This window comes from Drosophila guanche, unplaced genomic scaffold, assembly GCF_900245975.1.
Source record: "Drosophila guanche unplaced genomic scaffold, DGUA_6, whole genome shotgun sequence".
Classification (NCBI taxonomy): domain Eukaryota; kingdom Metazoa; phylum Arthropoda; class Insecta; order Diptera; family Drosophilidae; genus Drosophila; species Drosophila guanche.
In genome coordinates this window covers 674,611-688,753 of record NW_022995763.1, presented here as the reverse complement: position 1 = coordinate 688,753, position 14,143 = coordinate 674,611, and the positions used below count along the sequence as shown (strand labels likewise).

At 45.6% G+C, this 14,143-nt stretch overlaps 2 protein-coding genes across 2 annotated transcripts; one reads left to right on the top strand and one right to left on the bottom strand.

The window, feature by feature from the left end:
* Positions 1 to 281: 281 nt before the first annotated feature.
* On the top strand, positions 282 to 2,221 carry LOC117590998 (seipin). The gene is made up of 3 exons (XM_034284078.1): positions 282 to 977; positions 1,043 to 1,530; positions 1,617 to 2,221. Exons 1-3 carry the CDS (start codon positions 625 to 627, stop codon positions 1,952 to 1,954), a joined length of 1,179 nt encoding a protein of 392 aa, XP_034139969.1. The 5' UTR covers positions 282 to 624; the 3' UTR covers positions 1,955 to 2,221.
* Positions 2,222 to 2,840: 619 nt separating this feature from the next.
* Positions 2,841 to 12,468, bottom strand: LOC117590985 (synaptic vesicle glycoprotein 2B). Its single transcript, XM_034284060.1, has 4 exons — positions 12,239 to 12,468; positions 6,278 to 6,436; positions 5,504 to 6,212; positions 2,841 to 4,991 (listed from the first exon to the last, which is right to left on the bottom strand). The coding sequence occupies exons 2-4, from the start codon at positions 6,312 to 6,314 to the stop codon at positions 3,851 to 3,853; spliced, it is 1,887 nt and encodes a 628-aa protein (XP_034139951.1). The 5' UTR covers positions 6,315 to 6,436; positions 12,239 to 12,468; the 3' UTR covers positions 2,841 to 3,850.
* Between the last annotated feature and the right edge of the window lie 1,675 nt (positions 12,469 to 14,143).

The window sequence follows — 14,143 nt, the reverse complement described above, 5'->3', positions numbered from 1 at the left end:
TTCGAGGGAAAATTTAAAAATGTACTTCTTTTAAATTGTTATTTTAATGCAATTAAAAAAAAAAGGTTTAACATATTGCTTCATATTTGTACTTATCTATCCACGTTAAACATTGAGCATTTATTTTGAGTGCAATTGGTTAAGGATAATGACACTTATCGCCATTCGATGTTCGGTGACGATGAGTGATCCCGCCACAACCTGCTGATTAGCTTGTAGCTGTTTTTGTTATCTGAAACATAAACATATGTATAATATAATCATCTGAATATAAATAAATGGAAGGGAACGCCGGCAGCGAATACTACAAATCGAAAAGCTCAAATCTCAAAACTCAAGTCTGCTGCCTGTTGCGCTGCTCTGTTGTAGCATTGACCTTTGAGCTGGTACAACGTCTGGCGCTGGCTATCGATGGCAAAGCGGACTCTTTCGTGCACATGAATCAGCTCTGGGCGCAGGGCGAGGGGCAGATAATAACAGAGCGTGCGTGCGAGCGAGAGGACCCATGCAAATCCCGCAATAGCCCAAAACGCAAAGTCGGATCCCACTATCGAGTCGATAAGCAATCAGTTGATACGTACAGAACACTTATTGCCCGGCAATAACAATAACCGTATTTAGTTGATGTCAACTTGGCGACGCCTCAGTTTGTGTGTTGCATTCGCTGCTGCTTCAGTCAAGGCCAACAACATCATGAACTTCCTGGTGCGCTTCATTGTTTTTTGCTTCGATCCGCTGGGTCTGGGACGACGCTTTTTGGTGCGGCCAGCCCTCAATGTCGGCTGGAATGTGTACGATCGGGTGCGCAGCAAGGCGGACGAGAAGGTGGGCACTGTGCGGGAGCTGGTGCTGCGCCTGGGACTGATCGCCTTTGCCGTCGTCCTGATCATCTGGCTGGCCGTGTTCATGTACGCGGCCTTCTACTATATCTACATGCCGGCCATTTCGCACACGCGCCCCGTTCACATGCAGTTCAAGTGAGTAAATAATGGTTGCCCAGTGCGTATATGTATAAAAACTTACCAACGACCATCAATTGTAGAACATGCCTGGAGACGAGCACTCCCTGCACCTTCCCGCACGCCCACGTCTCGCTGACCAAGAAGCAACAGCTGCTGATGGTGGGCCAAGCGTACAAGGTTATCGTGAATATTGATATGCCCGAGTCGCCGCAGAATCTTGAGCTGGGCATGTTTATGGTGTGCGCCGAGATGCGCGACTATGACTCTCTGCTGCGCGGCCACTCGTGCCGCTCGGCCATGATGCGCTACCGTTCGCCGCTCATCCGAATGATATCCACGTGGGCCCTCAGTCCGCTGTATGTGCTCGGCTGGAAGGAGGAGTTCCAGCAGGTGCCGGTTGAGATATTCTCACGCTATCTGGAGGAGCGACAGCATCCCATCACCGATGTCTATGTGGAGATACAGTCGCAGAAAATTCAGTTCTACACGGTCACACTGCACATAGTGGCCGATTTTACCGGCCTGCGCTACATAATGTTCAATTGGCCCGTCCTCTCGGCCATAGTGGGTATGTTTCAATTGAGTTGGCAGCACGCCCCAAGGCGATTATCATCTAATTCTGTTTTGTTCTGTTTGCGCCTGATCCATTTCCAGCCATTAGCACCAATCTATTCTTTATATTGGTCGTTTTTCTGCTCAGCTGGTACCACTGGTCCGACGCCAGCTGGCTGCACAGTCTGCAAATCAAGTACGCACGGCTCACGAACACGCTGCAGTCCGGTGCAGGCAGTGTGATCCTCTCCAGTACCAGCACGAGCAGCCTGCGCGACGACGATCTTCTCTCGCTGGACGAGAAGTCTGACATAGACGATGTTGGCGGTGGCGATGCCGATGATCTGATGGTGGAAAAGTCCCTGGACAAGCACAGCCAGCATGGACGGGACGCCAAGGATGCGCTGCGTCAGCGCAAAACGAAACGGACCGACAAATGATGTCCGGTCCGCTCCCCCTCCGCAACGTGACGAAGGCAGATCGATGAGCATCGAAAGCAGTAGCAGTAGCAGTAGCAGCAGCAGCAGCGAGCAGTACCGCCAAAGCGATGCTTGAGCCAAAGACTAATAGGTTTAGGATTAACTTAGTTACTCTTACGATGCTGCAGAGCAGCGACGTTTGCATTCTATCTGAAGTATTCTGGCGCTCCTATAAATGCCCAACTCTAATTGTAGTCACAACAAAAGATAAATATGAATACATTTCAATTGAAGTTGTAAAATTGGAAGCTACATGTTACAGAAGTGTCTGCCTCGTGTTTGGAGCTCAGCTGGCCAATCAGCTGTTGGATCATCTTTTGCCACTCCTCGCCTGCTCGCCAAATTTGTGCACGTTTTTCTTGCTTTCTTCGAGCAATTTCTACATATGTGTGTGTTTGGTCAAGCCGGTCAAGTGATATTAATAATATATAACAACAGTGGAGGGGAATATGGATGTAGCTTAGTATATTCTCTTGTTGAATGAGTGAGTCTGCGAATCTGCCTCGTGTATTTATTTAATTAACACTAATTCCGGAATGCTGGCCCAGCCAGTTGCACGTCCTCGTCAATATTTGCCACAGCCCCGGGTCCGTTTGGGAGATTCATTGAGCAAATAAACATTAGGCAAGTCGCGTGTTTCAATCCCCTCCGCCTCACAGATGTGGTGGGAGATGTGTTTGCCTGTTCCAGTTATCTGAGTGTGTGTGTGTGTGTGTCTGTGTAGCAGCCAATGCAACTGCTAACACTCAGTGCGGTGTGTGGTGAATATGTTAGTAAATTCACCTTAAGCCAATGTAAAAATGCATTCAAAATCTTGTGGTTTGTTCTTTTTTATTTGGTTTTTGTTTTCTTGTACATGGTATGTACATATGTATATGTTTGTATGTATATGTAGCGTAACTTGTAATGACATAACTAAATTTTACAATTATTCCTTCACTTCCTGTGCTTTGTCCTAAGTGACGACGAAAAAAAAAAACAAAAAAAAAAATATTGTATACATTTATATCTGTATGGATATGTTATAGAATGTTATTTGATACATATGTATGTATGTTTATATATAAAGATAAGGGTATATACGTATTGTATGTATATAAATGTTTTATATCATAATAGCAATAATAACAAACAATAATTGACAACAGAGGGAGGGAGCTTCGCTTTTGCTTTCGCTTTTGCTTTGCTTCGGTTTTTTTTGTTCGGCACCATTTATGTTGGTCTCGTCTCTAACTTCCTTCTGCTGTTTGCTGTTCAGCTGGCGCCGGCGCTTGCCAAATATCTGTATATAGTATATATGTAGGTATGTATATATTACTTACTACCACTACTACACACAAAATACATATCGTACATACAATACATAAATCGATCGCAATCGATTCTAGCTGCTATATATTTGTATATATCTTCTCGCTGGCTTAGGGTTTGTGGGGTAGTTGGGTGGGTTTGGCTTCTTGGTTACTTTTTGTGGGGCTTTTGTTTTGTTTTTCCGATTTAAATTCCGATAGGCGTTAAAATTAGACCAGAACGATTTGTATCGTTATCGTAATTGTTATCGCTATCGCTATAATAATTACCGATGATACAAATAGTCGTGTTCCCATAGCACACACACCATATATACACAAAGGGGCTTGTGGTTGGGGTTGGGGAAAATTAAATGTTGGACTGCGGTGTGGGTTTGCTGGTGGGTGGGGGCTTGTTCCTGTTCTTTCTATCTGCAGCTGGCTCTGCTGCTGTTTTTACATAAATATTTATATTTTCTGGTTTACTATTTTTTGTTCTTTTTTTTGGCGATTTGTTGTTGAAATTTTGTTTCGTTTGGCTGCTAGTTTGGTAGCACCAGGAGACTCCCTAGTTGAGCTCCTTCCGCGTCGTATTGGGCAACAGGAGGCACATGAGACCGCCGCCGATGAGCAGGCCGGAGACAATGAATGTCGGCGAGGGACAGTAGTTGTCCAGCAGCTGGGCAATCACAATGTTGCCAATGATGCCGCCGAGACGGGCGGCCACCATGGAGATGGCAACACCGGTGGCACGCAGCTTGGTGGGGAATACTTCGGTGATGAGACAGTCGAGGGCCGCATTGGCTGCCGAAATGGCGCCACTGAAGATCGCCGACACAATGAGATTCTGCAGGGAGCTGCGCACAAAGTACATGAGGGCCGAGCAAATGCCGGCGGTCATCGTGCCGGCAATCAGGAAGAACTTCCGCCCCAGCATATCCATGCCGAGAATGGCCAGCAGATTGGCGGGCAGGGCGGAGGCGAGCGAGATGAGTGACTCCATGAACACCGACTGGGGTATGTCCGAGGAGCAGGTGCCATTGTTGGCACTCTCGCGGGCAATGCCCACCACATACTCGGTGACCGTGCAGACGCCGGCCGACGTGTCGGGGAAGGCCTTCTCGTACTCCTCGAAGCGATTGAAGAGCTCCGGGAACCACATCAACAGTCCATAGTAGCCAATGTGGAATGTAAAGTTAATGGTGATCGAGACGATGGTGAATCTGAGAATGGGCGACTTGAAGAGCGCACGACTGTGGTCCACCATGCCGCTGACCATCCGCGAATACTTGTTCTTGCTGTTCGCCGAGCTCTCGAGCAGCTTCTCGTCCACCTCCAGATCGTAGACCATGTACTCGTCCGGCCGCTTGCGTGTGTTCGTCACAAAGATGCCGCGGAAGATGGCCAGGGCGCGATCCTTCTTGCCGCGCGTCAGCAGAAACTTGGGCGACTCCGGCAGATAGAAGAGCAGAAAGCCGACCAGGAACGATGGCAGCGAGCAGACCAGCAGGAAAATGCGCCACGAGTTGTATGTGAAATATGGAGTCATGAAGCCAATGTCCGTGGGTATGATCAGCCAGGCCAGGCCGGCCACAAACAGGTTACCAAAGGTCCAGAAGGCAGCCATGAAGCTCAGCATGGAGCCACGTTTCGCTTTCGGTTGGAATTCGGCAAAGTACGACCAGATGACAGGACCACTGCCTCCGAGCCTACAAAAAGGAAGGGACAAAATAATTGGTTGGTATATTTATTTAGTATTTTAGTATATTTAGTATATGTATTTCTGGGCGTACGCTCAAGTAATTAGCAGAGGATTGGGAAAAATAATGATCAATGTGGGGGAACTTGGCTAGCTGATGGGCTGAATGGATGACTAACTTATGGCCAGGGGGCCAAGGCCTGCCCATGTGGGGCAGAGATTTTCTGTGGTTTGTTTTTTGTTTTTTGTTTCCTTTTTTTTTTTTTTTGGGCTGTGGCAGCAATGGTTTCGGACTCGGGCTCAGATTCGAGCCTTTAATTAGCATAAACAGTCACGATATTGTGGCTCAAATATTTTTGTTGTTATTTATAACAAAGTTAATTGAATTAACACCCTGGGACAGCGGGGTTTCGGGGCCGTGTGTCACTCGACCAACAGTGGGATCGACAATGGATGATGGATGGGGACTGATGGGACTGCTGGGACTGCTGGGAGATATTCATTTGATATACTTTTACTTACGCTGCGCCATTGAGAAATCGAAACAGCATGAAAAACGAATAAGTTTGCGAAAACGACGACGCAACAATGCAAAAGGCATTCATGAACGAGATGACAATCAGAACCTTCTTGCGGCCAAAGCTGTCGGCGATGCTGCCCCAGAAGTAGGCGCCCACCATCATGCCAATGAAGATGATCGAATTGAGCCAGCCCTTGGTCTCCGTATTGAGATCGAGGTCACACTCGGCCGATGGCAGAATGAACGACATCGAGATGACATCCATTTCCTCCGATGTACTGACCAGGCCACAAATGGCCAGCAGTATGTAGTGGAACTTGCCATAGCCGCACAGCTCGATGGCCCGCTCAAAGTTGGCGACTATCGGGCTGGTGGGCTCTGGGAGCGGTGCCCCCTTCTTGCCGCGACGCCCGCCCTTGCCATTGTGCTCGGCGGTGCTGCTGGTGCTGGTGCTGGTGTCGCCGGCAGCGCCGACCACCGCACGCTCTACGTCCTGCTGCTTGCCATTGGTGTTGCTTGTGTCCGGCTCGTAGCCGCGATTGTCAGCCGCAAACTGATACTCTGGCTGCTTGGCGCCCGTGCCCAGGGAGTACGGCTGAATGATCGCTCGATTGTCGATGTGCGGATTGGCGTTGCCAATCGATTGGTTTGTTGGATTGCTTGCTGCGCTCTGATTGTAGTTTGGCTGTAGTCCAGCTTCTACATTATAGGCTGTAGATGATATTAGTTAATTCATTTGCACAATTCTCCCCCACTGCCCGATGGGGTATACTTACATTCGCTTTTACCTTTTGCAGAATCACCTTCTACCATTCTATAGTTCAAGTTTTTGTTGGCTTTTTGTGCGCGTAGCAAAAAGGAAATTAAATTGTTCGATTTGGATGCTGCCAGGGGCTGCTTACAGAAGTACAGTTGTGCGTGCCTTGCTTAGCGATCTGCAATTACACACAAAGAAACAGAGAGAGAGAGAGAGAGGGAAAGATATTAGTTGAAATCTCTTTGGTTTACATCTTTAACCCCGTACCCCGTGTCGACTCGCTCAATTGGGCGCCCAAGGCGAACATTGAGGAGTAATTGAATGAAATTAATAAACGATCTGCTCACGCATACAAACATACAATATACATACATCAATCGAGATCTAATTGGTGGGACAAACAGCGTTGTCGTAATTGATTAATAAAAAATTATACCCCAAAATAGTCGAGAACTAGCCAAAATGCTGAAGGCGTGAAATCTAAAAAAAAAAACCCACCAGCGCAGACGGAGCAGCGCATTGGTGCGTTTATATTGCGACGCTTTTATTAATAAATAATTGGGAAAATAAAATGATTTTTTTTTTTGTAACCTCGTCGGTTGCCTCTGCGCTTGGCGCTGTTACTGCTCTGTTAATGCAGGAGAGCGGATCGAACGCGTTCCAGGCGCACTGTTAACGGCGCACGCGCTCGAGCAAACATGTATGTATGTATGTTTGTGTGCAAATGTATGCACTAAATTATTCAATTTGGTTATTGGTTAATGGCCTGCCTGTGCGGTCACGTGCCGCAGTGCCAGCAAAACAGCTGCTAGTTAACAGAGCTCTGGATCTGGTTATGATTCTGGTCTAATTATGGCAACGGCATTTCTTTCGGCTCCATTGCAGTTTCAATTTCTGATTTATGGCCGCAATCTTTCACTTTATTCATTAGGCGAAAAGGAACAACAAATCTACAATGACCTCATCGTTCATCGATTGAATCTGCTGGCGCAAGCGAGAGGACAGGCAGTGCACGCATGCACGCATGCACGCAGCGAAGGAGAACAGGAACCGCAAGTGCAGCGTAAAGCCAAAAGATGACAGTTAGGCAGCGGCAGTGGCAGCGGCAGCGGCAGTGGCGCCAGCAGCAGAGAGCGAGCAAGAGAGAGTGTCTCGTAACATTCAGCTCTGCAGGTGGGACTGCAACAATGCATTTCTTACATTGAATATACATTCAAACATATGCTTTATGCTGCCACTATACCGATTATACCGATTAATGGTAATTCGTTGACTGAGAGCTGGTTACCGACCTCGATGCGTACAACGCCTACGCTTCCGCCGGCCCTTCACCGGCCTTCGTGCCAGGTACAAGTACAGCACCAATTTCCATTTCAATTTCTATTTGCCTTTCCATCAGAGATAGTTATGTAGATCTGATGAAATCCGATACCAACTGGATATCTACGAGGTATTCGGTTCCACTTTACACTTTACACTGCCACTGCGACTGCGATTATTATTATTTATTACGATTGTCTTTTTTCGCAGCCGCATAACTGGAAAAACTGCGTGTGAATGAAATACCTCGGACCTGGACGGGGTCCCACCAGACTCCCAGACAGACTTTCAATGTCAGCCGCTGCATGTGGGGAAGTGGGGGGAGGTTGGCATGAAGGGGAACACCGAGACTGTGCTGCTTGGATCGTTTATGGTGCAGCATTTGTTTTGCTCTTTTTTTTCCATACATATCTCAAATTAATTAGCACATCAAAAGTGAGACATTGCGCCTTTAGGTGGCATGCTCATGATCTATGTGATCGAAACGGATTTCAATGATTTCAAGAAGCTGCTATATGAAATTATTGCTTGAAACCCTTAATTATGAATCCTTACTTCTAGCTTTCTAGCTAAAAAACAATCTTAATTGCTCTACTCCCAGTAATGCTGGTGGCACTTTCCAAGATTTCTTCTGAAATTCTACAATAACATTCTGGGTTCTGGTGCATTCGGCATTTAAGTCTCGCTAATTGGTTCGTTTACTAATTTCCTTGACTCGAGCAACCGATAATGATATTCGTTTGTTTTTTTTTTTTACCTGTTTACACCTGTTGGCTGGTTGGCTGGTTGGTGGGGGGGGTACACGAAACGAATCGAACCGTTTTCGCTTAATTGCACTTGGGGCAGGGGAGGCCTTATTGTTTATCAATAAATGATTGTATCTTTGACAAAAGGGGCAGACGGGAAAGCTGCTCGTTGCACTTGCTTTTCGGGTATTTCTTTTATTTGTATTTATTTCATATGTGATTTTATGTTGCTGTTGCTGTTGCTTTTGGGTCTTTGGATTTCGTTTGGAAAGTATACTAACAAATTGTAGTTATTTCGAATTTATTTTTGGGTGTCAGCTAAGCGACTGTTTCTGCTTTTTTTCGATTTTGTTGGTTGTGGTGCGCAAAGTTCTCAGGTTGGCCCGACAATTTTCACTACTAAAAACTTGCGAAAACATTAAAAACTTTAACGGTCGGACGCGGTGCGGGAATGCCGAACTTGCTGCATTGGGAGTCAAACGTAAACGAAAACGAAGACACACACAAACACACACAGAAACTCAAACAATAATAATAACAAAATACAATTAAAAAACAAAAAAACCGAAATTCGATTTGGTTGATTTTGGCGTTTTACTACAGCTGGCGGAGAGCGTAAGCCGGGGCGGTACGTTTTAGCGGTATTTAGCGGGTCTATAGCGGGTCTCTCGATGAGCGTTTGTTCGCGCCAAATGGTGGAAAGTATCTGAGAAGCGTTACGCGCGCGCTTAAATACACCAAAAAGGCGTCCCAAGCTGGAGACAGTGCCGCCACGATCGTGTCGGAACAAACTGGAACTGGAACACGCCCTGAGGCGGGCTGGGCTGGCTGGGCTGGCTTATCAGAGCAACGTTCAGAGCGACGACGCGGCTTTCCCGTTCCAGTGCACACCGTGTTCCCCCTCCCATGTTCCATTGTTCCCGTCGGGCTAATTAGAATTCAAAATTTAGGCGCGAACCGCAGAAATAGTTGGAACTGGTCGGCGTTTCCCGGAATCCGAAACAATAATTCATCATTAAATGTTCAGTTTGAAACTATTTATATGAAAATCTTGGAAAATTGTAATTACATAAGAGAGAACCTTTTGATCATGATTTCCCTTTGGCATCAGTTCATGATCTTTGCGATTCAAGTTCATAACTTCTGATGATTAACGATGGATGGACACGGAGAGAGAGAGAGAGAGAGAGAGAGAGATGACAAACCCAATGAGAGAGTCCGTAAACCCTTTTGTGAGGGTTGAACAATTAACGGCAGCAGGCAGCGGCTTAAGTGATCAAAAGAATAATACTTGATACTTATAAACGGCATTATTATTATTATGATTGTTGTTGTTTGTGTTTATATACGTACATATACTGCTGATATTGTTATATATGCACAGCGCATTGGGTGTTGTTGGTTTTCACTGCGATTACTGATACATTGGAATCGATGCGAGCGAGCAATGATCGTGTAAGCTGGCCATGTGACTGAGTCAGCAGAGATACAGATACGCAGTCGCAGAGACAGGGAGGAAGTCTCTCGAAAAGCAATATAAACAATTCAAATATGAAGAAAGATTCAACAAGTAATTACAGGTAATTACAAGCCAAAAGTCCATCATTACGCGGCTAGGACGTAGATCATTCCTGTGTCCTAAAAGTCAATCAGTGGTGGGCTAATTGCCTTTGACTTGCTGGCGCTTTTGCAGCTTCAACGTTTACACGTCTCTCCAGAAACTCATGATAAGCAAAGCAAAGCGAAGCATGGAAAGTGCAATCTGAGATCTTTTTTGTACGTATGCAGAGTTCTTTGAGAGTCACGTTTTGTGGCCTTAGATTAAATGAAAGCGTGGACCCAACGGGTGGGGGACTTGCATAATAGTTGATTAATCCACAAGCCCCAACCCATTCGGGTATTCGTTTGTGGAGCGTAACTTGACGCTAATTTCTGGTTGCCTCATTTGGGAAATTATTATCGCACCTCCGACCCGAGCTTCGAGGTGGGGAACGTGTTCTTTACTCATTTCACATTTCTCATTGTCACTTTAATTTCAATTTTCGCCATAATCAAACTGTACTTTTTCCTCCCATGTGTGTGGGTTTATGTGTGTGGGTGGCCTGGCCTGGCCTGGCCACAATTAATTTAATTAGACATTTCTGAAATGCTTAGAAATTGTCATCCTCTGCCTCCACCCACAGCAAAACTGTCAACAAACAGACACAAAACAAACAACATTTTGATGGATAATTATGCTCTTTGACGGACAGCCTAATTCCTCAAACAAAGCATTCATAACGTATAAACCTTTGTGTGGAGTTGAAACTGAGCGTTGAACTTTGAAAAGTTTGAGCACCTCGAACTCGGGGGGAGGATCAGTCGGCTCGCATGCCAAGGGCTGAGTTCCAAATCCATAAACAAGTGTGGTCTTTTTCCTTTTCCCCTTTGCAACTATTCAGGGAACTTTTTCATTACAAAGAAAGGAGCAGGCGCAGCTATGAAACGATCCGAAATGGAACGCTGGGAGGCTGGGTGGTGGATGTCTTGGATATCGACAGCTGCTTGGGTTGGGTTTCTGCATTCGCTTTATTCGAGTTCAATTTGGGGCGTACGTGCATGTGTCCGTAATGTGTCCAAGTTTAATCTATAAACAATAACAATTTAAGCACATACTCGTACATATTTATGTACATGCTCATTGAGTGTTTTGTTATTGCTGAATTTTAAAGAAAACTGCGTGCGGCCCGGGCCCGTCCCGGCCCAAACTTGTTCGAATTGGTTTTATTTCTTTTTTGTAGTCTTCACTCCTTCACGCGCTCTTTCTTCATCTTCAATTGATATCCGTCCCTGCACAACACATTTCAATTAATTGTCCAATTCTCAATTGAAAACAATATTGTGCGAAACGAAACGAAAACAAAAGTCTCAGAGAGGCAGAGCGTCTTATAGAAGAAGAGCATCAGAAGAGCGCCAGAAGAGCAGATGGACAGCATTAAACATTAAAAGTGCTAGACGGAATTCCTAGTTTCGTATTCGATCGATCGATCCATGAAGCAACTATATAAGGAGGTCTCGTCGGCAAAAATAAATGCGAGTGAAAGGGCTCTTGCTGTAGGTGTTAGTGAAACGACAATGGGGTTTGCGCTCAACCTTCCGTGTCGACAAGCAAATTTAAGGAAATAAGACGAGAAACGATGCCGACGACGAGACCTTCTTATAGTTACTTCATGGATCGATCTATGTGCGAAAAAGTCGAAGAAGCAAAACAACGCATGACTAATGCTCGTCTGGAATTGAACTCTCTCTCTCTCTCTCTCTCTCGGCAACGGCAAAAAACCTTCTCCAAGCTATTCTAGATCAGTGTGATTCAAGTGGCTGCAACAATACGACTCAGACTCGGAGATCATGGGAGCTGATTAGAAGAAGAACTCCTGAAGAGATTGAAGCGATCTTGCATCGTCTTGTAAGAATGAGGATCGCTTTTTTCGAACGGAGCGGACAGGTGTTTCTGTACCTTCCCGTTTTACCCGTTCAGCCGTTTGCCAGCAATTTGCTTTCTTTTTCCCTTTTTTTTTTTTCGTTCCGCAGGCGTGCGACAATTTAGTTTGCATAATTAATTTATGCATTAATTTTGTTTTTTGATATTTTAAGCCTTTACTCTGTACTGCGTTGCGAAGTCATCGAATCAGATCGGAGCGGAACGGAACGGAACGGAATAAAAAATGTGGAATAATGCCCGCGACGGCTGGGCAGTCAGAAAAAGAAGATTTCGTTTTGCATCTTAATCTTATTTACGAGTTAAAAGCACCAGGAAGAAGCGTTACGAAAAACCAATTGAAACTCAATTAAATCTCAATGATGATTCATGAATTCATAACATGTTTATCCTTGGCTATAGCTACAGGGAATAAGAGATTTTTTGGGTTACGCACCTACTGCCAATGCTGTCGTTGTTGTTGTCGTCGTCGATTTCGCAAACTTAAACGTTTTTCTGCCCTCCGGACCTGGTTGGTAACAATGCACGTGAACGGCACTCAGCGATTAACGGAATTGGATATACGGGAATACGGATACGGATACGGATACGATAAGTATGTGTGGTTGGTTCACTGGTTGGAGGAGCTCCACGCGGCTCCAAGAGCGAATGGACAATGCGTTCCAAGTGGCGTCGGGGAGGCTCTTTTATAATCGCCAGCGGCACGCCACAGTCCCTGTCTGTCCGCCGTGTCTGAGGGTCCGTCCCGAGTCCGTTAGTTTGTTCACTGTCTCTTTGTTTGGATGCTGCTGGCGCTCACTCTCCCCTCTCACTCTCTCTCTCTCTCAGTCGATCGTTGCCGCTCGTCTCCATCCCCATCGCGCAGGCCCAACCGCGTGTGTCCGCCACTCTCGGGTGGCGCTCTCGGTTCTTGTCTTCTGTTTCTGTGCTCTGTTTCTGTCTCTGTCTCTGCCTTTGGTTCTTGCTCTTGACGTTATCGCCCAATGGATCGCACAACAGAAGGCAGGTGCGGGTGCGGGTTGGCAAAATCTGAGCACGATGCCAGTAGCCATACCAGTAGCCGAGCGAGGCATCGTTGTGGTGTCGCACTTCTCGATGCCTATCTGAGGGCCAGGCTACCCGCTTTGTTCTTATCAGACAGCGCCAGACTCTGGCTGTGCTGTTGGCAAGCAAAAAGTGCAGCCAGAAATATCATAAATAATAGCCAAAAAATGTTCAACTGAAAATGCAAAAATCAGTGAGGAGCAGCTAAAAGTCAATTCAATCAAATCAAATATTATAGAACAAAAATGATGGCTCTGCCCATGGGGACTTGCATCCCAAATCCTGGAGTCAAAATCACCGTTACATATAAATGCACAGATCTGCAAATACATACATACATACATACATATACGAGTGACTGCGTGTATGTGTGTGTTTGTTTTGTGTGACTCCCTCGCATGTGCCGTCGTTTGCGTTTGCGTGCTGATGGCTATGTCCACACCACCGCCACAGCCGCTCTCTCGCTCTCTCTCGCTCGCCTTGTCCATCTTATCCACATCCACCCCCCATTCCCTGGATACACTGTGTCTCCCTGCCCTGATGGCGGCAAAAGATCTACGTAATTTTTGTCATTTCATAGAAAACAAAAACAAAACCAAAACCAAAAATGAAATAAACACACAACAAAAGCTGTTGTGTGTTTGTGTGTGCAAAGTGTTTTTCCGCAGGCCATAGCCATGGAATTGAAACGAGAGCGCGTCCAAGTTCAGCGAGGAATGATGTATGCTCATACAGACATATGTATATACATACATATGTATGTACACATTTACATATTTACATATTTATGTTGCCCCTTTACGGTGCATTTAAGAGGATAACTGAGAGCGGTTTGAATGCCAATTCGAAGTTCTCCAGAGAGTGGGAATAGGAAGAGCTTTTCGTGTAACCTCTGGAGTGACTTCTAAGCCCGATAAAGTGCATTGGGAAATAGTTTCAAGCAAGAGACACTGCCGCCTATAGCTTTATCACGAATAATTTTTCGGCCTAGCTTTAAATGCCAAAAAAATGGAACCAATATTCATTAAAATTCAGAGTGCCTCGAAGTGCATTTTAAGGTAATATTTAATTGAATGTTATTAAGAGTGCACCCGGAAGAGGCTTTCATGCTAACTCGGAGTAATTAGGACCATTTCGGAATAGCTTTAAAAGCACTAAAATTAATTTTATATTAAATTTTAAGTGTGCTCCCGCAAGAGTCTTGAAGTGGTTCGAATGAAAGCCGAATTATTCGATGTAATTCGGAGTTTTTCGGAGTAATTCGGAGTAATTCGGAACACTTCAGAATAACTTGAAA

Coding starts and splice junctions, on each gene's coding strand:
- LOC117590998 (XM_034284078.1), top strand. CDS start 625: ATGTCAACTTGGCGACGCCTCAGTTTGTGTGTTGCATTCGCTGCTGCT. Junction 978..1,042: donor CCCGTTCACATGCAGTTCAA/GTGAGTAAATAA, acceptor CATCAATTGTAG/AACATGCCTGGAGACGAGCA. Junction 1,531..1,616: donor CGTCCTCTCGGCCATAGTGG/GTATGTTTCAAT, acceptor ATCCATTTCCAG/CCATTAGCACCAATCTATTC.
- LOC117590985 (XM_034284060.1), bottom strand. CDS start 6,314: ATGGTAGAAGGTGATTCTGCAAAAGGTAAAAGCGAAT. Junction 6,213..6,277: donor TGCAAAAGGTAAAAGCGAAT/GTAAGTATACCC, acceptor TATCATCTACAG/CCTATAATGTAGAAGCTGGA. Junction 4,992..5,503: donor CGATTTCTCAATGGCGCAGC/GTAAGTAAAAGT, acceptor TCCTTTTTGTAG/GCTCGGAGGCAGTGGTCCTG.